Genomic DNA, 23,377 nt, shown 5'->3' on the forward strand with positions numbered 1-23,377 from the left:
GAATACTAGTATGTACATTACCGGCACTCCTGCAGTTTTATCTAAGATGAAGGGTTTTATTAGAAAAAAGAGGACACTTTCAAGTCACTCAGTAACTCACTGATATTGGATCAGTCACTGTATTATGTTTTAAAACTGTTTCTATGCGTAAAAAAGTTGTGATGTGTTTGATTGATTGATTTTGTGCACATGGTGACTCCTTATCTGCTAAAAACAAGTATGGGATACACCAGGCCAAAATTTTCATCATTTCTGAAAAGAAGAGTGAAACATGGAGGATACTTTTTTGGACTGAACGCTTTGAAAAAAAAAGGAGAACAACAACATGGTGACATACATTTGTTGATATGATTACTTTCATAAATCTTTGATGCTATTCTATTTACCCAAGATGATTTGTCATGCAATTCTGTATTTACCTGTGGGTGATTCTAAAATATTTTTGTAGCAGAGTGCTGCAAAACCCATATATGCCTGCATATCAAGGACAATTAAAATTCACACTCAGGCATGTAAACTGATTGGGCCTGGCTTTTCAAATGTGTAGCACACTTGCATAATTGCCCATTTCTGCAGATGGGGGGAAAAATGTGTAGTGTCTTGTTTGTTTACAAATTTGTATGAAATGAAAGAGCAAGCATGGGACTTCCAGATTCGATAATATACACTGGGGTTGCCCAGATCATGTTTTGTTGCTTCACAAAAATTTGTTCTGGCATTCAGATGAATAAAAGTGATGGTAGTAAGAATAAAGGTGTGGAATCAAGACATTACACAGTGGTACATATGACAAGCAAAAGTATTCCTGTGCTCTTTTTTTTTTCGTGTGTTTCTGATGGCGCTAAATTAAATGCACAAAAATCGTATTTTGTACACATGTGTCGAAGGAGTGTGTGTGATGAACCGATTGAAAAGCGCGGGGAGAAATTCTAGACGTCCGATATCACCACGAATTTCGCTACCCGGTGTGTTTCTACTGAGAATCGTCCTTCGCGTCACCACGCATCGACCACCTCAATAGATGGACGACGGAGCACCTCGCATCAGCCGGCATCGGCCACTACCCGATCTGTTTCTACTGAGGAAAAATTCGAGGTGTCACCACGCATCGGCCGGTATCGGCTGGCATCGGCCGGTATCACCACACATCGGCTGGCATCACCTCGAATTTCCGTCGCTCAATAGAAACACGCTCAATGTCAGTGTCTGTGGTATTGGCATTATGCTGTTGGGGCAACAAAACCTTGAATCTAAAAAATGTCAGATGTTCAGGACAGGGAAAAACATGGCAGCCAAAGCGCTATTAAAACAGTTGGATCACCTTTTAAAGGGTGTGTACAGTTCTGGTTGAGGTAAGGATTTAGCTTGTAACATTTTGCAAGATATTCAGAAACCACTCTATGAGATGTCAAAGAGCATGCAATTCTAAGAGGTATCAAAAGTTTATGTGGTGAAAATCGGTTTTGAAATGGCTGAGATATCCAAAAACAAGGTGGAACAAAGAGATCCTAATAAAAGGTGTGGCCTGTCGCCTTTTATTGTTATCACTTTTTGGGATATCTCAGCCATCTAAAAACCAATTTTCATCAAATAAACGTTGAATCCTTCTTAAAATTACATGCTCTTTCATATTTCATAAGAGGTTTCTCATTATCTCACTTAGGATTGTTCAAAACATGAATCCCCACCTCAACCAGTTCTGTACAGTTCCTTTAACATGCCGGGGTGGCTTCATTTTGAGGGTAAAACAGCTGTATGTAGGATTTTGACAGTACTTCACTGAACTGATTATATCTCACAGTTAATCCAACAAAAGAGATTTTCAACAAAATTTAAGATATCATTTATGCTTTTGTCACACAGTGACAGTCCTTCAGTTAAATCTAGTGAAACGTGAGCGTAGAGTAAGTAAGAGAGAGGAAGAGAGAATGTGTGTTGTGTTATGTTAATTATGTATTTGTAAATTGTAGGTATGCAGGGTAATCTGTCTTCTAGGTAAACACACTAAATGTACATTGCTGCATGGTCTGCACCGTTCCAAAGGCGAATGTGTGAACACCATCTGGCTTTGTGCATCTTCCGTACATTGGAGGTTACACTGGGCTGTATGTGGATGGTGAACGCGGAGCTATTTGCACGGCATTACGTCATATGCCTTTCTTACACTCTATCCTGCAGTGGGGAGTGCGAACGGTGGCCAGTACTAGCATCAATTCATCGACGAACTGGAGCATTCAGCCCACTCTCCTCTGTTCCGTGCGGCCGGTGCTGTGTGTGCGTGTGTGTATCCCCCTTTGATATACCCGGTACTGTGCTTGAGCACATACACAGCCTCAATGATGTATGATGTATGCATAGCTGCGTGAACCTAGCGGCTTCAGTCGGAGCAGATGCAAGCAGCATAGAGTAACTACTGTAAGTGAGGCAACCTTCAGCCGTAGTGGATTACGACTGTGCTGCTCCCATTGCTCTATCACTGTATGGGTTGCTAGCTACTATATGGGGTAGCATGGATTGAAATATACTACTGTGTGGCGCCTACTGCTGTGTGTGTTTGCACAGGCATGTGTCTTAATGTGAATTCCCGTTCTTACCTCGTGTGTGTATGTATGGTGGTTCTTCACATTGGCATGTACACACACACACATAGCTGCCCTTGAATCCTGTGTGTACTTGTATATACACACACACACACCTACATCTGACGGAAGTTATAATCTGCATGTGGAGTTTAATATTTATCTCTCCTGCCGATATTTTGGAATCTTAATGTGTGGATCTCTTATTGGTGCAATGCTGCAGCATGTCATACTATTTCTGGAACTGTTTTGGATTATACCTTGGATTTAATCTTTCTTCCGATTGTATGGAGTCATTGTATGGCCATGCAGCTCTGCCCATTTTCAAATGAATTCAATTGCTTTGCCGTCATGCGAGTTTATGCATGCAGTATGGTCATTATAGATCAAGTGCACAACTGGTATCACATTTTGACAGAGGAAAAGGAAATGAAATTGCGTGATTGAATTTGGCAAGTATAGTGTGAGATATGTATGATTGATATTTATATGATTATTCGTACATGGTTTTTGTTATCTAGTGTTTGTCGTACAAATTTTCTGTTACCAGTTTGTAGGCCTACAGTGTAATTTGAAAGAGTGAATGTTCCTGTGCATTATCATGTGTTACCTTATGTATTTTATGCAGTAAATTGGCATTTCTGAATTGTCTTTGAGTTTTTTTGTCAGGATTCTTAATGATTACAGATGTATGTGTAAGATATGAAATTATAAATGCAAACGCAGTGTTTCAGTATTTTCTCTCGTCTTTTTAGCATGAACAGATATAGTGTGTTATATATTTTTTGCTTGATATTGTAAATGGTGTGAGATGGTACTGTAAATGGCTACGAGCTCCTAACTATTGACTATTCATGGGTAGAGCAACCTATTTGTCTTTAGATGTGAGAGGATGTGATGAATTGTTATAAAGTTTGAGCAACATTGATGAGAATTTTGCAAACTGTATTTGTACGAATTGATTCAATGATCGCTGTGTGTTCTGCAGATCTTCTTTTGTACAGTTGTACTTGTGATTTTGCTGAAATGCTCTATTATGTATTGCATCGTACCTCTTGGATATGACACCAAAAGGATTCTTTAATATCACAAAGCAACTCTAAATGCAACTTTGTTGAGCCACCGCAAAGAATGATGTAGACTCTGTGTCATTGCAGGTACAATTGTAAATTTTATACCTAGATTGTACATGTAGCAAGCTCACAGTCACCACAATGTATTTAGTTCTAGAGAGAATGCTCCAAATATCTTGCTTCAAAAGCCACAATTTTGTCAAATTTTGTAAAGTAGTCAAAGCCTTTAATTTGGTATTGTCCTTTCAAATTTTCCTTGTGTGCTACAGGAAGTAGACTGAACAACTAGCTGCAGGTCAGCGAGGAAATACCATATCTTCTCCACTTCTGTTGCACCTGCTGGTTGACTCGGGCACCTTGCGTCATTTGAGGGGCACGCCATCGTTGGGCCCCACACATCCCTCCACCAATGCCTAGTCCCCAGAGCATGGCCACGCTGTCCGTGACAGACTGCGGGAGTCACCAGCTGTACGCCATGAAGGACGAGCCAATCACGAGTCAGAATGCGCCCATGCGCGTCACCGTGACAACCAACCCCGAAGGTGAAAAGTTTTCGAATTGGTGAGCTCTCTTCTTATTCGCTTCTTACCGGCTACGCACATGACCAGGAGCATTGAATTTCAGTCTGTTTTTAAATATGTCAATTGTACAGAATGCTGGTGCATATGTTTTGATAGTTTCCAATTTCCTTTTTAGCACATACCTGGCACACTGTACTTCTAGTCTTCAAAAGCCAATATTTTGTGAAAACATCTTAACTCCGATTGAAGCACATTCTTCCCCTTTAGCTCTTCCACGAGAGGATTTTGCTCAATTCTCAATCAACTTTGTCACATCTGACATTTAAGTCTCCCATGGACCTGTTTACCAGAGTACCATCAAAAGGTGGACTCCCAAAATGAAAGCCATCCAAATGTCAATAATTGTGTTCCAAAAGGACCTCTTATTCAGCAGTTTTGAAAAAAAAATGTAGTTGTCATGGTTATATCAGACATGCCTGCTTACAAACTGTGGTGTTCATCTGAAAGAAAACTTTCTTAGCACTACACAAAGGAATCTTTAGAAAAAAAGGGGAAAAAAATCAGAATGCTGTTTTCTGTGCAAGATGGTGCAACAAAGTCTGCACGTAATAATACGAGAAAGGCTCTGAAATTCAGAGGTAGAGTTCCAACAAGTTAGCTGAATGTTAACCCCAGTATCCTTGTTTATGATGTAGAGACAAACTTCCATGTTGGCCTTGGTGTGTGTTTTTCAGCTTGCTGCAGCTGGAAAGTTGCGACGAGGAGATTGACCTCTCGACCCCCAAGCAGAGCATCCCCCGCAAGAGCGACACCATCAACAACAACAACAACGGCAGCGGCGGTGGAGGTGCCTGCGAGACCCTGGCACGGAACGAGGCGTCAGTCAACTTCCGGGGGATCCAGCGCCGCAGTCTGCTAGAAGGCCTCTGGGGCTGCCTCAAGCCAGTGTGGAATATGATCGGCAAGGGCAACCAGGAAAAGCAGGTGGAAGGTGAGGGGGGCGTGGTCGAATGGAAGAATAGGGAAACTCCCCTTTTGAGGGAGCTACCAGGATGTATTTATACTCTGTGCTGCTGTAGATATCACTGTTTCTGGATGCTCGCTTGCTGTGAGTTATACTAATGTGATTATTGTGCCCGGTGCTAGAGAGGAAAAAGGTACATAATACTGGAATACATGCTTACATTTTTTCTTGAACAATCAAAATGAATAATGAGAGAACAAGTAAGCAGGCAAATACCCCATGAGTGTACATGCTGGACTGGAATGTGTGTTCTTTCTGTGTGTGTGTGTGTGTGTGTGTGTGTGTGTTTATTCTGAATAGCATCATACAGGACCCACATTGAAAACAATTGATTCACTACAAGTAGAAAAAAAAATCGTTTTTACCATTTTTTAAAGGACAAGTCCACCTTCATAATACATAAGGATTGAGAGAATGCAGCAATATTAGGAGAACACATCAGTGAAAGTTTGAGGAAAATTGGACAATCCGTTCAAAAGTTACGAATATTTTAAGTATCTGCGCAGTCACTGCTGGAAGAGAAGACTACTACAATGTATGATGTCACATGCGTACAACTATAAGGAAAATAAAAAGAGAATTTCACAAAACTCTACCTTTTGAATAAAGTGCACATTTCTTCGACTTGCTACTGACGTATGTTAAGGGTAATATTATTCCCCCTGCCTTCTGAAAGAGAGAAGTCGAGTGTCCTTTTGTTATGCAAGAAAAATGGGAATATGTTGAATTTTCTTTAATCTTTCTTTATATCGTTGTACTCATGTGACATCACAAGCTATAGTAGTCTTTTCATCCAGCCGTGACTGAGCAGAAAACTTCAAATATTCATAACTTTTTAACGGATTGTCCGATTTTACTCAAACTCTCACTGATGTATTCTACTAATATTGCTGCATTCACTCAACCCACATGTCTATGAAGGTGAACTTGTCCTTTAAAACCAAAACATGGAGGATTCATAGGAAATACCCCCCCAACCCCCCCCCCCCCTCCCAAAAAAAAAAAAAAAAAAAAAAATCATATTCCTTCAGGTCTTTTGCAGGAAAGAAATACTGTTTTTTCACCAAAAATACTGTAAAGCATGATATTTTGGTGGCATAAAATTTTCGCAAATGGGAGCCAATGGTCATTTTCACGGCATGATATTTTCATGAATTACCACTGGCATTCAATGCAATATCTTTCGCAGGCATTTTTATCTTGCGACTCTTGGCTATCACGAAATTCACGAAGTCAAAATGCATGCGAACATTTCTTGTTTTACGATATTCCCTGCAATACTGTTTGCATGGTTGGCATCTATGCTAGTTGACATTTGAGTGTTTCTGGTTCCACCCAAATGCTTACTTGGTGACGTGTAGATGACTGGGAGGTACCGTTCGAGCACATCCGCAACCTGCAGTGGCTGGGTAGCGGCGCCCAGGGGGCCGTCTTCCTGGGCTGGCTGCGAACGGAGGCAGTCGCCGTCAAGAAGGTGCGGGACGAGAAGGAGACAGACATCAGGCACCTGCGGAAGCTCAACCACCAAAACATCGTCATGATCAAGTGAGTCGGATGAAAACTCGAGTCCAGTGAAAGCTCGAGTCTTACAGGCAGGGCTCGACACTAACCTTTTTTTCTAATGGCCTGTTTTGGCCGCTAATACCTTTAGATTTGAATTGGCCTGAAATAAAAGAAAACATAACAATCCATTAAAATCTTACTTGCCCGACCAGGCCACCAAAAGATAACCTTTTTGGAAATTTGGTGGCCCAATGTCAAGTTGTAGTGGCCCCAGGCCACCCGGCCGTTGCTAATGTCTAGCCCTGTTTGATGATTGACTCATCTTTCACTTTAGATATATTCAGACAGATGATGGGTATCACTGATAGTTGAAATATACACACACACACCGACATATTCAAAACAACAAACCAACAAGGATATTGAACCTTAAATTGTTCACAAGAAACTCATTCAGCTGTGTGGATGCCAGCGCACATGTACATACTTTCAAAGTAAGTACTACATCATAGTTCAGAATGACTCAAACAAAAATACTCCGAGAAGGAGTCCAAGAGACTTGGAATTGGGGCTTGCAGCTCTACACATTTGAATGACTGACATCATCTTTTTTGCTGTGGTCTAGAGATAGGTTTTGCTTAGTTGTTTTGTTCCCCCCCCCCCCCCCCCTCCCCCGAGGAGATGCATCAATTGGCACCTTGATTTAGTGGGAGCCTCCCAGGAATTGTGGTGCTGTCAATTTTTCTTGTGTAAGATTTATCATTTTCATTCAGAAAAAGTCAATTAAAAGACAAATGCGCTGCGGTCACCGTAACCGTCCACTGAGCGTAGACTGCCATGGTACGCTAAGCAAGAGTGATGAAGATTCGTTTGCAGTGAGGGAACGTGTTAGCAAAGTGCATCCATGATTTATTAATGAAGGAGCTTGAATGATTGATGAGTGGGAGATACCACTCTTTCCCAGGGGGAGTGGATGAGTGAGCTTTGAGTCAGAAGCAGAGAAGTGTTAGAATTATGAAAGCTTGAACACTGACAACGAATGTCCCTCTGAGGGATCCCCTTTATCAGCGGCATTTGCATCATTCAAAGTAAGCCACCACTACGACAAGAAAAAAGTAGGAATACAGTTGAGTTCTTCTTAGTCTGTTCAACAGTGAGATGATTAATATAGCTGTCCTTAGTAAAAGAGGGTGCATAATTTTAGGATATGTGATCATGCGGTGATCAATGTGTGCATGTCAAAATCGCTGTAATAAAAATCATCTAACAGAATGCGGCCACATTTAATAGAGGCCTGATATGTTATTTGATACAACTAGAATATGTTGGACTTAGGGTTGAATGCAAACAACACATTGCTACTGAAAATATATTTCTGATTTATGTGCAATCATTTGTTCTGTTTTGACATTGATTTGCCAGTGTGTGACTTCACTGATATTAGCTTCAAATGGCTGAATTTGTTTGTGCTTGGTTCATATGAATCTCATTAAAAGTGAACGGCTTGAAGATTATGATTTTGCTAAGTGTGTCTGCTTGTACAGATATGCAGGCCAACACAAATTTCTACGTATTGTCTGCGTTCATGTCCATTAATGTTTAATTTTTGTTTTGTCACCAGGGGCGTGTGCACACAGGCACCCTGCTATTGTATACTGATGGAGTACTGCCCCTTCGGCCAGCTGTATGAAGTGCTGAGGGATGGGCGAGAGATCCCCCCTCAGCTGATGATAGACTGGTCCAAGCAGATAGCTCAGGGCATGCACTACCTCCACAGCCACAAGATTATACACAGGGACCTGAAATCGCCAAAGTGAGTTCCGAAGTAGTCATCGCATCCTTGAACTATTGTGGTATTTTACGTGTGGCAAATCTGTGCTGAAAATTGTGAAAACGTGCATGTTTGGTGGTGAACGTAGCTAAAAGCACAAGAGACAATTTTTTTTTGGTTAATATCCATGGAAACAGCAGCTGTCAATACTAGTACATCACAGTTCTCTCTTCTGTGAAGCCGTGCAAAAAAAATTGCAACATGTTAGAAAAGTGCAACATGTTAGGAAAACTCCAGCTTTCTTCAGGATATTTTGCATCTACGGCGATGGCACATTCATATTTTGTTTTTCATTTTCCTTTAACAGCTACCATTATATACTTACCAGGCAGTGATGATGATGATGATGATGATATCGTGTGTTGGAATTGAGTATGTGGAACTATTCTTCTTCTGAACTATAGTGTCCTTGTGTCCAACAACGATATCCTGAAAATCTCTGACTTTGGCACGAGTCGAGAGTGGAACGAGAAGAGCACCAAGATGTCCTTTGCCGGCACTGTGGCCTGGATGGCGCCGGAGGTCATCCGCAACGAGCCCTGCTCGGAAAAAGTGGACGTCTGGTCCTTCGGGGTAGTCCTCTGGGAGTTGCTGACCGGCGAGATGCCTTACAAGGTGCGTTGAAGGCATGAAGAATCTAACCATTACAAGATAAAAAAGCCACCCATTCACAAAAGGAGCAGTGCATTCTCATCCTCAGATCAAGATGTAGGAGGACTGTTTGTGTGAGACAGCTTAGAGAATTGCAAATACAATATCCCACAGGATAGATGAAGGCCTCTTTCTTCCTAGCTGTGATGATGCTTACAAAAGAGAGACATCTGTAGATGTAAATAGCTTTAAGCAAATGTACAACCTATAACATCTTGGTGTTATTGCTCATTTGGTGTAAAATGTAATGGGATCCTGTTTAATGATATTGATATACCACCTCACAGGAACAGAAATAAAACAAAAACAACAAAAGAAACAAAAAAAAAAAACCCCCAAACCAACCAAACAAACAACCAATCAACCAAATAGAGACAAGCAAACCATGACATAGAGCAGTGATACCTTATCTTATTGCTTCATGGATGTTTCTTCCATCCAGGATGTTGATTCCTCAGCCATCATCTGGGGCGTGGGCAGCAACAGCCTGCAGCTCCCCATCCCGTCCACCTGCCCCGACGGCTTCAAGCTCCTCATGATGCAGTGCTGGAGCGCCAAGACCAAGAACCGTCCCTCCTTCCGCCAGATCCTCATGCACATTGACATCGCCGCCGTCGACTTCCTCTCCACCCCACAGGAGGCCTACTTTGACAAACAGGTACGTAATTGCCCCCCTATACCACTCCAGGCAGTCTTACACAATGCGAACCCATTGAGGATTCATTGACGAGATAATCTCTGCAGAGTAGTTCTTTTAGATGTTTGCATGTGGTAATCAAAACTGTAAACAGAGCTGCACACTAATCCACTTTTTCTACTGGTCTGACAAACAGGTCAGACCAGTAGGACCCCAGTTTTTCAAATCTTACTGGTTCATTCCTGAAAAAGTTACTGGTCCGACATTGATTTTTACTGGTCAAAGGCTGTCGGACCAGTGCCAGTGTGCAGTGCTGCTGTAAGGAAAATTCATGATAATTATGATATTCAAATTTATGATTAGGATATGTGTGCAAGGAAATGCAGAAAATAAGCATTAGAAACATGTATCATTTTCAACAGGCAGAAATGCTGAATATGCTTTATGCAGTGTAGGTCACTTTCTGTCCTTGCTTGTTGCAATGCAATTGCATTGAACTGATTAACATTATTTGTCTCTGTAATGTTTTGCATTATGTCTTTTTTTAATCATAATGTATCAGTTCATTCATATGCATTGTTTGAATTGAAAAATTAGTACTCTCTATCGCAGACTTTCTGTCTATGAGAAGAACTTTTGCGGGCCTTAATTGCTATTTGGCTTACCTTTATTTCACCACTTGATGTTGACACACTGTGGTCATTGTATTTTATGCCAGATAGATGGTAAGATTAATGCCTCCAAATTTTATGTGTTATTCCTTCAACATATGTTCATCGGGACATGTTCAGAAAGAGCACAAGAATGCTTCTCCGAGATGTTGCCAAGACGACATCTACTGCATGACTGATGCAGAAGGATTTTTCAACTAAATCATGTAGTAAAGCTGATAGAGTATAGATGTCACTGGGCTTTTCAGTCAGGAAATCTCCACAATATTTTTATACATTGCATAATTGGGCGTATTGATGTTGACACAGAAATCAATATTAACAGGTCTGCAGCATTCCTGGAATTCCATAGGGCTTTTCTATTGACATCAAATGTCGATATAGCCAATTTGAGTTGTGTTTAGAACTGATGCTAATTATTAACTAGTTACTTCAGATTGCACTGGATGGTTGCTGTGAAAGCAGCAGATGGTCAGAATGTGGGATCAATACCTAGATTATTGGAATTTTTCGCATTCCAATGTAAATATCACATACTTTTCCCTGTCATCACAATATGTGACAAGGAAATGTCTAACAAGATAACAATGCTTGTCTTCACATGATGGTACCAGTGAAATGAGCATGTCCAGTTTCCCACTTATAGTGTATTACAAAGTTGAATTGTCTTATATGGTGATGTATGTGAAGTGGAACAAGTCTTATTTATTGAGGTGGCATCCATGCATTATAGCAGTGTATCATATGTCAAATTTTTTGAGAGTAACCGGAGGTAGAACAAACCCATATTGATTGATGTGCTCTGCTGGCTTACCATGTGGAAAGCATAAACAGGCAAAAGGCACTTGTGCATTCAAATTTATAAGTACTTATCCCCAAGGATCAAGCAACAAATGAGTTCATTCACCTCCATTTCATAAATACATTACAGTTATATTTCTAGAATCCAGTTTGCATGGCTTAGTTGTTTCTATGTATTAAAGTTAAGTCTACAGCAAGCTTTCTGTTGTGGGGTGAAACCTGCTCAGTGGCAGATGGGGGGGGGGGGGGCACACTGGGCGCGCCCCCTCTTTATTTGTTGTTAAAACAAATGAAATAAAAAGAAAAAAAATGAGATAAAACCCGGAAGTACCACCACAAATATTGTTTGCGCCCCCCCCCCCCCCCCCCCCCCCCTTTACGGAATTCCTGGATTCACCCCTGCCTGCTATAAAGGCATGCATATGACTTTAAAGCTTGAGTAAACTGGTCTGTAGAAGAGCAGCAAGATGAAATAATAATCACCTCCTCCACCTCCCCCATTTGTTCTCGTTCTCACTTTGTAGGTGGATTGGAGAGAGGAGATCAAGCTCCAGTTTGAGAAGATGAAGAGCGAGGGCTCCCAGATGCATCACATCGATGAAGATCTCATCAGGAGACGCCAGGATGAATTGAGGTGAGAGATGTCCCGTCTGTCTCTGAAATGCACTTGCCATATGGAATGAAGCAACTATCTTGATTTACCCCACGAAAGCACTTAACGAATAAGTCAATTGATTTGATGTTCAGTTAAAAAAACAAAGAATATGTTTGTGTCATGTGTGTCAAATTTCATACCAGTACAAAAGTTGAAAGAAGGATATTATTCAGAGGGGTGAAGGTTCAGGTGCGATTTGTAGAGGGAGACAAAGTGAAGAAACTCGCACCAGTATAAAAGTTGTTTTTCATATCATATCAGGTTGTTACTATGTGCTATGTTACTATATGGGGTATCTTTATACCTCATTCTTACCGTTTCAGTGGTGATTTGCAAATGATGAGAGTTTGCTCAGCCCACTGGGTAAAGGAAAGAAATAGTTTGAAAGGAATGAATAGCATGATGTCATATCTGTCATTTCGTGTGGAGTGTTTAGGTCAGCGTATTATTCCTTACCCGGCTTCATGAGATTAAAGCATACACAGAGTTACTTGGCACAATCACTCAAGTAATCTAATAATGAAGTTACACGTGTATCAGAGCAAAGCGGTAAGCCTCCGTTGGCTCTGAGAATGAAATGACTTTGAGAATGAACTGTGCTGACGCCTGGCACTTACTTCTTTGTGGTGTCATCTCGCAGACACGCACAGGATATTCGGGAGCACTACGAGCGCAAGCTGCAGCGGGCCAACGACCTGTACATGGAGCTCCACTCCTGCCTCCTGCAGCTGGAGCAGCGGGAGAGGGAGCTGATGCGGAGGGAGAAGCAGCTAACGGAGATCGAGGCCAAGAAGAAGCGCTGCCTCAAGCCCATCCTCAAGGCCCGCACGGTCCAGAAGCTGATCGAGAAGTCCCTCCAGTCTCATGGTGGTTCCGCTACCCTCGGCAGGTCGGTAACGTTTCGCCTTCGCCATTGGCACAGATGAAAATTTTAACCCTCTGTGTTTTTCAAACCTTTTTTGATAGCCACTAGTTATCATTTGTGAAATGTGCCATAGTGTCGTCAAGAAAAGTGGTAGTGACTGAGATGCCAGGGATAACTTTTTGTAATTGAAGCACATATGAGATTTTTATCATTATACCAGCCTGTCATTTCCATGAGAAGCATAGTGTCTAATATGGTTTTGGCATTTCTATTTTCAACACTTCTTTGTTCAGGTCCCCCAGCCCGGGAAGCTCCTCAATTAGCCCAGAGCCAGAGAACAGATCGCCGGCAACGCTGCCACGAGCCAACCTGACCGCGAAAACTTCGCCCAACCGCGCCAAGACATTACCTCAGCGCAAATCGCGGCACAGACGCAATAACAGCCACGGGAGAGGCAGCTTTGGGAAAGCCGGAGTCTCCCCTTCCAAGGAGAGCCCGGATGCCAGCAAGACTGCCAAGGACAGTCCCAAGGCAGAGGACTCGGCAGCCGCCACTACCTCAGACTATGGCAAGCTCGATGCGGAGAGCGCCCGCTCCATGAAGCGCTCTCAGAGCGAGAGGACTGTGAGCAGGGAGGACGGAACGCTGCCCAGGAAGTTCGGTTGTCGGTACGGCATCCACTCGCCCGCCGAGATTGCCTGCGGGATCTGCAGGTGTAGTGGCAGGGGTTCAAAGCCCCGCCCGGGACACGTCCAGATCGTGAACGAAGGCCAACCGCCGCCGTTGCCACGGAAACACAAACACAGACAGAGGCAAGTGGGTAGCTTCACCAGTGACATTGATGTATTGAACAGCAATAGCGCAGTGCAAGGGGCAGCCTGCCAAAGCGGGCACGAAGCGGGCACAGCCCAGGACTTTTCGCACAGCCCCACCACTGCCACCTCTGAACTTGACACGACTTTTGCTTCGGATCATTCCACGGCCAGTGTTAGGCATGCAGGCATGGAAGTTATGGGACTCAAGTCATCCTACATAGGCCACCGTCTTGCCTCGGCCGACAGTCCCGTGCGCAGGAACCCTAGCTCTGCCAAAAAGGCAACAGGCATCACAAAGCGAAGTCCATCTCCAACCAAGAAAACAAAAGCTGTGATAGAGAAAGATAAGGTAAGAAAAAACTTGTTGTTTAGTTGTCTTTTATCTGTATTGAAATGCTTTCTTTCATTATGATTAGTGTTGGAAAAGTAAAGAAAAAGTAATAATGAAAGCATTCGGGGACTTAACATTTTAACTCTTTATGTATTGGCAGAACTTAAAATGTAACTGCAAGATTACAAATACATGCAAGCACTGTCTTCACAGAGCAGATCCCCCCCCCCTCGACGACAGTAATATTTTATTTCTTTAATGCATTATGTTACGCAGCATATGGTCAGATTTTGCTGCGTGATTAAATGAAGATTTGTGTTTCACTTAGATGTTCAGTGATTATTGTATAGATCTACATTTGATTTTCTTTGATGAAATATTAATTTCTGCAAATGATATTATTTATGATCAAGTCTCTTGTGCTCTGGGATGTTCTCTCTGGTAAACCTTTAATTTCTTAATGAATGGAGCAGAACTTGTGTGCGATGTATTCATATGAAGCATATATTGAATGCACTGATGCACATGTTCCAACTTTTGCAGGGAGGAGAAAGTTCCAGTGATAATGAAGAAGGTGTTCAAGACCATTCCAGTGATGAGGATACTTTGACAATACAGAATGAGAGGTAAATATGATACTGAACACAAGAAGAAAGAATTAAAAATAAAATGTGGTTCGTTATCTGTTTTATGAAACAATGCAATGTATGTGAAGTGATTTCATCTGCCATTTGGTAACCATAATAATGATGGAAATAGTGCTGTTATAAATCTGAACCCAGCAAGTCTCAGTGAAATTGTGCAGCAGAGATCATCCAAAGTGTTGTCATCAAATTGGCAACTCTGAATATCGCTGAATGTCTTATATTTGAGAAAGAGTAGGCAGAAATATCTGTAGTCATTAAATTTGCACTAAAACAAAAGAGAAAAGCACTCATACAAAATTTTTCCAGGTTAAGAGAGAAACAGGAATTTTAATCTTCTAAAGTGTGTCTTTAAATTAAGTGTCTTTTCACAATTGAGCCATTGATAGGCTTTTGAAAATTCTGCAGTTGAAACAAAATAATACATGTGAAAAATAAAGGGCGCAAATGGTGGAGAAGTTTCAAATCTTATGTCGTGAAACACAGAACCAAAATCATTAAAGATAAAGCGTGGAGATGTGGTTTCTGAGACCTGATGGTTTTAAATTCTATGTAGCTTCTCAATTCTCAGAGAAGAGAAAGGGCATTTAAGTGGTTGCAGAACTCAAAAATAGTGTCGGATTGCTTGCTGCATGGCAGCAATGGTTTCAAGACGGCTGATGTTCACGTAGCCCTGTGTGTATCATCCACCACTTGCAGGTTACGCCCCCAGAGCAGGCAGTCTTTCTCGACGGACCACTCCGACGGGCTCTTCTCAGAAGAGGACAACACCAGTGACCGCTCCCACGGCCCGACCCCTGACCCCGACCGCAGGGCCAGGACCACCACGCCCAGCAGTCTCACCTCGGTGTCCATCGCCATGACGACGGACCCCCACGACCTGGGCGCCATGACCTCAGATGGGCTCTCCGACAAGGAGAGGGTCGTGCGCAAAGTGATGAAGCAGATCTCTGGGGACAAGAACTATGAGGTAAGGATACCACTCTCTTTTAATTAACCCTTTCTGTGCTGGAGACTCTGATCAGTGTGTACAACATTGTGGAGTTTCCTGTGCCAAATGGCTCTGACAGTGCACAAAGGGTTAACAAAATTCACAAAATAGTGAATAGACCCAGATCTGGATCTGGATGTTTACGATGCAGGGCCCTACTGGGCATAACGCATTGGATGAGAGAGGGCGCAGGGGTGATTAGAAGGTTCCATCAATGGCCTTTTTGAATGAGGCGATTGATGGCGAGTTAATAGTGGCGTCACTCAGGTGGTTCCACTCGATGACAGTAGACGGGAAGAATGAGTTTCTGAATTGTTCTGTTTGTGCTCTTATTTGATTAAAGCACTTACTGTTATTTGTCACTTGTCTGTCTAAGATATTTACAGTATCGCAGTTTGTGAATTGCTTAACACGGATACGTCGTCTAAGTTTTTTAGGTTGAGCAAAGGTTTGAATTGGGAGAGCTAGCACCAGCCCCAGATGAAAGATATTCAAAGAATTTGAAAATGGTTACATGACAAAGAGTTTAATTCATGGACACTTGGCAAGTAGGTAAAGGGAATACAGTCTTTAGAAGTCATTGACATTTAGAGCAAACAGAATGACATTTCATTCATACAGGGCATATCCTGTATTGAGCTTCATTGGTGAGGGACTACTGTATACGCTATATATTTCGCGTGGGTTTTATTTTCGCGAATTTCGCGAGTCGGGAGCTATTCGCGAAATTAACAACACGCGAAAATATTACCTTCCAAAATGAATCCCTTGCCTTGATGATACGAACATTTCAGTACTAGTATACCATGTCACGGCTTACCGAACAGACCATACTGGCTAAGCTTGTTTACGCACGTCCACGTCTACTTACGAATACTGTAGAGAGCCAATCCATTATCGCAAGGGGACCACTCGTCAGAAATCTAGTGCGATGGACTTAACCACTTCAAAAATGTTGAATTCTGACTTACTAGTTCGCAGAGTTTGGTAAGTTTTTTTCATGCAGTGTATAACTAGTATCATTCTTATTTGCTAGTAAGTTGAAAATTCACACTTTCTTTGCCACTTCATATTTTCTCTGGTCCCCCAATCGCGAATTTAACCACTCGCGAAAATGTGTGACAGCGGCAATTCGCGAAAATTTATGTACGCGAAAATTATAGCGTATACAGTATTTAGGGCAAATATTGGTAACAGGTTATGGTGGAGAAACAATATGAAGGGAATACAAGCTAACAGTTGTTGGTTTCAATTACCTATTGTACAAACAAGGATATATGCAATTATTCTTTTCTTTCATGCATGTTTGGAATCTGCTTGTAAAGGTCAGAGTTGAACTATACATTCCATGCAAGTTTCCTAGATTACAGTGATGTGGAATATTCATGGTAACATATTTCTCCATTTCTCCATCACATAGAGCAAGCTTCACTACACGGAGACGGACTCAAGCAGTGATGAAGGTGGAGACTGATGAGAGGGTGCGTTGTGTCCCAGTCTTTTCTCCTAGTTCTGATGAGAAGCGTTACAGCAGTCAAAGCACGTCATGCAGCTCATTGAAGCTTTCGTACGATGGAGGAGACGACAGGACATGATAGGAATATTAATTCAAAGCGCAGCTTTTTGGCAATTGTTTTCATTTGATGTTACAAGTATAATTTGTATTCATATTTGCCACTTTTATTCATATGCAGTGTAGTTTTCTTGGCCAAACGTAAGTCAGGGGTATTGACATTAAAAATGTATTCTGTATTTCATCCAGTATGAAATCATCATGTTTTGATAAACAAAATGAATATATCTAACAATTCCATGCCCATGGCGTATAGGGAATATTCAGTATACATACAAGAAATTATGCCATATTTAATCATCTCGAAGAGGGTGTAACTGATTGTATAAGTCCTTGAAAAAATAGTAACCTGTAACTAGGCAAGAAGACAAATGGAAATGATGTGATTAAAACCTTGGAGCAGATTAACGTGACAATGACACTGGTTTTCCAATGAAGGGTATCCCTGAATGATGCACATGCATGTCGTAAGCATTGCTTTTGTTGGCAAGGTTTTGAAATTCGCATAGGATTAAGATTGAGGATTGTGAGTGCATATACTTGAAACATAGGCACAGAATTCCCCAAATTATTAAAACCCAGAAAGTAGAGAATGAATTTAAACCTAGGCATTTGTATTTTTCAGATTTTACAAAGTAGACCTCCAAAGAGAAAACCAGTGAAGTGCAATGTTCGAGATATATCTTGTCAATAATTATGTATGAGAGGACATATAGATTCATCATTTTAACCATGTCCGTAGTGTCCTGTCAGATTTATTAAACAATGCTGAGCGGTGTAATATAAGATTCTATTTTGGAAGAGTTTATGCAACATATGTGGTATGTGCAATGTTTTCGAACAGGTATAAATATCCTCAGTGATAGATAGATATATGTTCGTATGTCTTGGTTCGAATCATAGAGCTTGCATGCAATGTGGAAGAGAGGTTTCTCACAGCCTCCACACCTCTTGCTTATGGATAGACGTATATCGATTTTGGGTAACCATTACAAAAAAAAAACAAAACATGTTACTTTTGAGCTTATTATACAGTAATGCACATTCAATTATATATTATGCGAGTCTTTATATGCTAAGGAGAGAGAGAGAGAGAGAGAAAGAGAAAAAGAGAGAAAGTTCTAAATTTTAATGCTCCGATGACATTATCTCAGGTATCTCCCATTAGTACGAAAATTAAGTTCCCTCCTTATCACTGTTTGGTAGAGAGAGTACTGAACATTCAACTAGTACTTCCATTAATGTCATGTAACATATCAACAATCTGAATACTGTGTTTAATCTGCAAACTTACAATGAGCATCAGCAATTACGTGCCCATGGAATGCGTATAGGAGCAATTTTGATGGGATGGAGGCGTTGGAGGGGATATTTTACCTGAGTTGACTGTTTTTGCAGAACGTTTGGATTTTTATTACTGGTCCAACTTTGTGATGTACTACATCTGAATATTGCTACATACTTGTAAAGGATTTTGATGCCACATATGAAAGAATTCATTCAGAATTCCTTGTAATTTAATGTAAAAAAATATGAATTGTGTAGCAAATTTGTAATTATGAATGAAGTCTCACAATCACTGCCAAGAATGTGTAAATGTGACATATGTACAAACCCTCAAACAAAAATGTAATTGCCCTTCCACAGTAGCATTAGCCAGTTTAGGTATTTAGATATTCTTGTTATGAAACAGAGGCATTTGGCATCTGATGATAAAGACATTTCGAAAATGTCATATAAAGTATTTGGTTTCTCTCTCATATTTATTTGTGCTTTTAAGCCCTCATATTCCTTCTTGGATTATCATATCACAACATTAACGGAAACTATGATTCTGACTTAATCTCTCTGTATTCCACACAGTTCATCTCTCTGTATGCCATGCAGTTCATCCCCTTGTGGTTCACATGATGGATTATCATAGTAATCTTGAAAAAAAAAAAGTCTTGTCAACAGATAACAAATCATTTAATCCCAGATATAGTAATGGTTTATTATATGCAGGTGCTAAATGACACGTATATGAGTAAATATTCATATCACAATGTTTTCTTCAGTATATTGCTATAGAAATGGGAGAGAATGATAGAATCATGTCATATGCAGTTGTATTCAATACGTACACTGTACCATGAATTATTGGCAAGTTAAAGGTACCCATAACATACTGCCAACAAAGTCGCTTCATTCGTTAAAAAAAAAATTGTTTGTAATTCAAGATTTTTTTTTGTCTGCTGCATATACTGCTCTTTTTTCTTGCCCATTCATATTTGCAAATAAATCTCATTTTGCCATACATGGATTGTGAGAGCGTTGTTGACTTTTTAAGAGCCAGTTGATTTTGATGCTTCTCTTTTTCTTGTACTATCACTGAGTGTAAGTTATGTACAGCATATTATACTTTCAACCATTATTGAGGTTGATTTTGACGCTTGTATGCAGTATCTACACATATGTTGGAAGACAGCTTATGTAAAGTCTTTATTCAGGTTGTATATTACACTTTGCTGCTTATTTGAACTGTCTATACAGTTAGTAGTCAGATATTGATTTCTACCCCTATAGCCCTCTTTGTTACCCTTTCAAGTTTTACACCTGTGAGGTTATGTATTTTGTTGCACAAGGCATACTTAGAGTGGGAACTTTTTGGTTCATATGAGAAGGCCACTTGGTGTATATGCTTACAGACTGTTATGAATGATTCTGTTCGCAAGGATCTTTACAAAGATAGGACTATTAAGACGTGTTGACACAGAAGAGAAGATACTTCACGGTGGCATGTGTGCACGATTACAATGAACAGGCGTTGAGTTTACAGTGGAAAGAAGTTCTGTTTTTTTTACGACAGACTTGTAATATATATAGATATCTTTATTTCCTGTTCCATTTTAGTGACTTTCAGTAGTTTCATCAGATTTATGCAAGTGGAATCACAATTATCTCCTAGTTCACAATTATGTCTTTCACACATTACAGGTATTCTGTGATCATTTTATGCTCACTGTGAAACAACAGGCATTAAAAAATTACATGCTCAGATTTTTTGTTGTTGTGTTGTACAGCTGTCAAGGTTTGCCATGATTTCAGTTCAGATTTTGGCTGTCACTTTCGGACAGTCTTTAAGACCGCAAAGCAGCGAGTGGTCCCATGGCGGAAGACGTAACAACAGTATGTCATCAGACGTGAGAAATAATTCATCTCGGATCATTACTCTTTCAAGCAACAACACATGTGGCTGATCTAGTCATTTTGTTTGTGGGTATCGTGTAGGCCACCCCGTATGCTTCATGTTTCCCGTTACATAATGCGATATGATGTCATATGGTGTGAGCGTGGCTGTTATTGCAGCCAGTAAAAAGAATGTGTTAGGAACAGAATTGTCACAGGCTTTGTCCGGAGCAAACACCTCGTAGGCTCAAATCAAATTGCCAGCACTTTATTAACTTGTTGAAAACTAGCTGATTTTGCCGTAACATGCGTTCATTATGGACACCTGCCTGAATACACATATTCTCGGGACTAGTCTTCAACAGGTTAATTATTAATATTTTGGATGTAGAATAGCATGCTTGTCTTCCACCAAATGATTTGCATTGATCATGAGCTGTAAAATTAGTATCCCATATGCAAGTCGCCTAGACTCATATTCCTCCAACATTTGTTACAGCAGTGCCAACTTTTACAATAATTATGGTTGGGTTTGTTTACTTACTCCTTTGTTTATCAAACTTGAAACCTCAATATATTTTTGGAAGGAAAATCTTTGTTGATACACGGAGAGATATGAGCTAAATTTCGGTGTCATTTTTGCGCGTTTGCGATCATATTGACAAATGGAATTGAAATCTTGTTCAGAAAATTGCTCCCTACAGTATCCTCAAATGTCGCCGCTCCTCTTTGGATATATTGACATGCCAATGAGAATGTCCTGCTAGGGAGTCGTTATGTCAAAATTTCGGTTCTGAAAGATTCTTAATCTCCAGAACTTCTACACACATGTCAACACGTTGGGTCCCTCCCTCTCCTTTTCTCCCTCTATCTGTGTTTGTCTCTCTTTTTCTTTTTCATTTTTTTGGGAGGGGGGGGGGGGCGGGGAATTGTGAAAGGAAGGGCAAATTAACCCCAGTATGTTTGTTCCATGGAGTTTCTGAAAATCATATTTTGGCTATGATGATAAAATGGAAATTTTAATAATGTGCTCTTTTTTGTGGTAACCAGGAGATTTTGCAAAGTTTTCTTGTACAAATACAATCCAACATCAATGACATCAAACTGTTCTATGAAAAGGAAACTCTCTCTTCTATACGTGTACTCTCAGGAATGTAAAGTGAGGTTATTTTCAAGGTGCACACAAGGAAGAGAGGCTTCGTAAGCCAAATTCCTGTATTTCTTTTTTTTTCCTTTAACAATTTTAGAGCAGAGAATAGATGTGTGCCCACAAATATGGAGAAGATATTTAATATGATGGGACTGTAATGGGAGTGGTCAGAAATAGGTTGACTGTCTTATCTTGTGTTAATGTGAAAGACTTAGATGTGAGAAGACCCTTTGAAGTGGAAGTGGTTTGGTTTTTAAGATGAAATTGAAACAAAGGGACTGAAAATGCACCTCTGTTTCCTGTGTCGGATGTGCTTATCTGAAAGTCGAGACCGCCTCTTGGCTGTTAGGATAAAGTGGTGGATGTTGTCTGTGAAGTGTTGTATTCATGTTCTTGTGTGTGTGTGTCAAAGTGGTATTCATGTCTGTACTCCTGGTCGGGATTGTTGTTGTTGTTTTTTTATAAAGATGAGATTGTTTTTATTGAGATATTCGTATGAGATATTTTCACTCATTTTAGTTGATTCTTCTTAGTTTTGAAGATGCAAAATGTCTGATGTAACCCCAATTACAATGTTACATTCAGACACATAATAGCTTGCCTGAAACAAAAAAAGTCCAATACCTCTAGCCCTTAAACATATTGTTAAAGGCTGCATTCATTTAAATGCCACAGGTTTTTAGTATGACCTTAAAAATTCTGATGTTGCAATACTTAATAAGTACAGTCTGTTATTCAGAATTAAAGGGTTTTTTATATTTTTTTTTCTTTTTGTGTGTTTTGAATTTAAACAGTATTGTGGCCAAGTCATTGTTTGTTGGTGTGTTGTTGTTTTTTTTTGTCAAATGCATTGGAACTGAATGTAAAAGACACAGGAACAAAATTAAGGGTGTGTAGGACTGGCCAAAAATGCTCATCATACATAAAAACAACAAGTCCTCTGGACTGAAATAGATCAGATATTTGCTGATTCTTGAAACCAGGTGATTGTAATGACAGACTAGTCTGTGGAGGGATAGAAATTGTAAAGAGTGGTATTTAACTTACAGTCTATGAAAATTACAATGTCAAATTGGCATAGGTCGCCATTTGTCTCTTGACTTATTCTTTTGCAGTCTGTGAACAGAATTGATGAAACCTGTGTAACTGCAGAATGTTACCAAATTGTCATTGTCATAAAATGCTCTGAGCGGTCTTGGCAGGACTGTGTACACCAATTTGTGAAAAGAAAGGTGAACCAGGATTTTGCTTACATCCTCCATGTGTGAACTTGCTATATTTCTTTTCTTTTCTTTTGAAGTTGACTCATTGCTAGATCCATCATCAAAAACACTTTCATTGAAAATGGATATGAGGCCATATGCGAAAGATAGTTTTTGTAGAGATATTGTGTACAAAGTGTGTCAGTTTGATTGTAAGACTTGTGACCAGTTTGTTACTCACAGAACTGTTAAGATCTATAGGGGGTTTCCAGCACTCTTTCCCCCAAGACTGATTCTGATGGAATTACGTTGTCAACTATTAGGTTTGTGATTGGCCATCGGAATGCTTTGGAATCGCCGAAAAGCACTTCCGTTGCCAAAGAGGTATTATTGAAATTTCAACTGCAACCAGCAAAACACATTTAGTTTCTATGAGAGTGTATTCATCACTATAGGTTATTTTATTTCTCTGATTGTTTTGCTCATGTAGCCTCTGAATTGGCTTTCTTTGACAAAGGCTCGACAGAGTTGACATCTTGCTTTCTGATCAGTGGGAAAGGGCGATGACAGTTTCAAATGACAAGCGTTTGATCTCAAGTGTACAGATTATGTTTGCGACCAATTTACCCACTGTAAATAGTGTACTAGCTATACTGTGTAGTCTCGATTGGATGTTCTCTATGTGAACGCAA

At 40.4% G+C, this 23,377-nt stretch overlaps 1 protein-coding gene across 1 annotated transcript in view; it reads left to right on the plus strand.

Annotated features, from left to right (window-relative positions):
* The window catches only part of LOC139738574 (mitogen-activated protein kinase kinase kinase 13-A-like), a 43,054-nt gene extending 24,915 nt beyond the window's left edge, over positions 1–18,139 (plus strand). Inside the window, exons 2-13 of the mRNA XM_071649193.1 lie at positions 3,922–4,213; positions 4,908–5,164; positions 6,559–6,742; positions 8,322–8,513; positions 8,936–9,146; positions 9,625–9,840; positions 11,816–11,925; positions 12,587–12,835; positions 13,105–13,975; positions 14,501–14,583; positions 15,301–15,571; positions 17,013–18,139. Coding sequence (XP_071505294.1) covers positions 4,062–4,213; positions 4,908–5,164; positions 6,559–6,742; positions 8,322–8,513; positions 8,936–9,146; positions 9,625–9,840; positions 11,816–11,925; positions 12,587–12,835; positions 13,105–13,975; positions 14,501–14,583; positions 15,301–15,571; positions 17,013–17,066 — 2,850 coding nt within the window. The 5' untranslated portion in view covers positions 3,922–4,061 and the 3' untranslated portion in view covers positions 17,067–18,139. The remainder of the gene's footprint in view (positions 1–3,921; positions 4,214–4,907; positions 5,165–6,558; positions 6,743–8,321; positions 8,514–8,935; positions 9,147–9,624; positions 9,841–11,815; positions 11,926–12,586; positions 12,836–13,104; positions 13,976–14,500; positions 14,584–15,300; positions 15,572–17,012) is intronic.
* Positions 18,140–23,377: the final 5,238 nt, after the last annotated feature.

This window comes from Diadema antillarum, unplaced genomic scaffold (genome assembly GCF_040938485.1).
Source record: "Diadema antillarum isolate AM-2024a unplaced genomic scaffold, OU_Dant_1.0 seq00000754_RagTag, whole genome shotgun sequence".
Taxonomy (NCBI): domain Eukaryota; kingdom Metazoa; phylum Echinodermata; class Echinoidea; order Diadematoida; family Diadematidae; genus Diadema; species Diadema antillarum.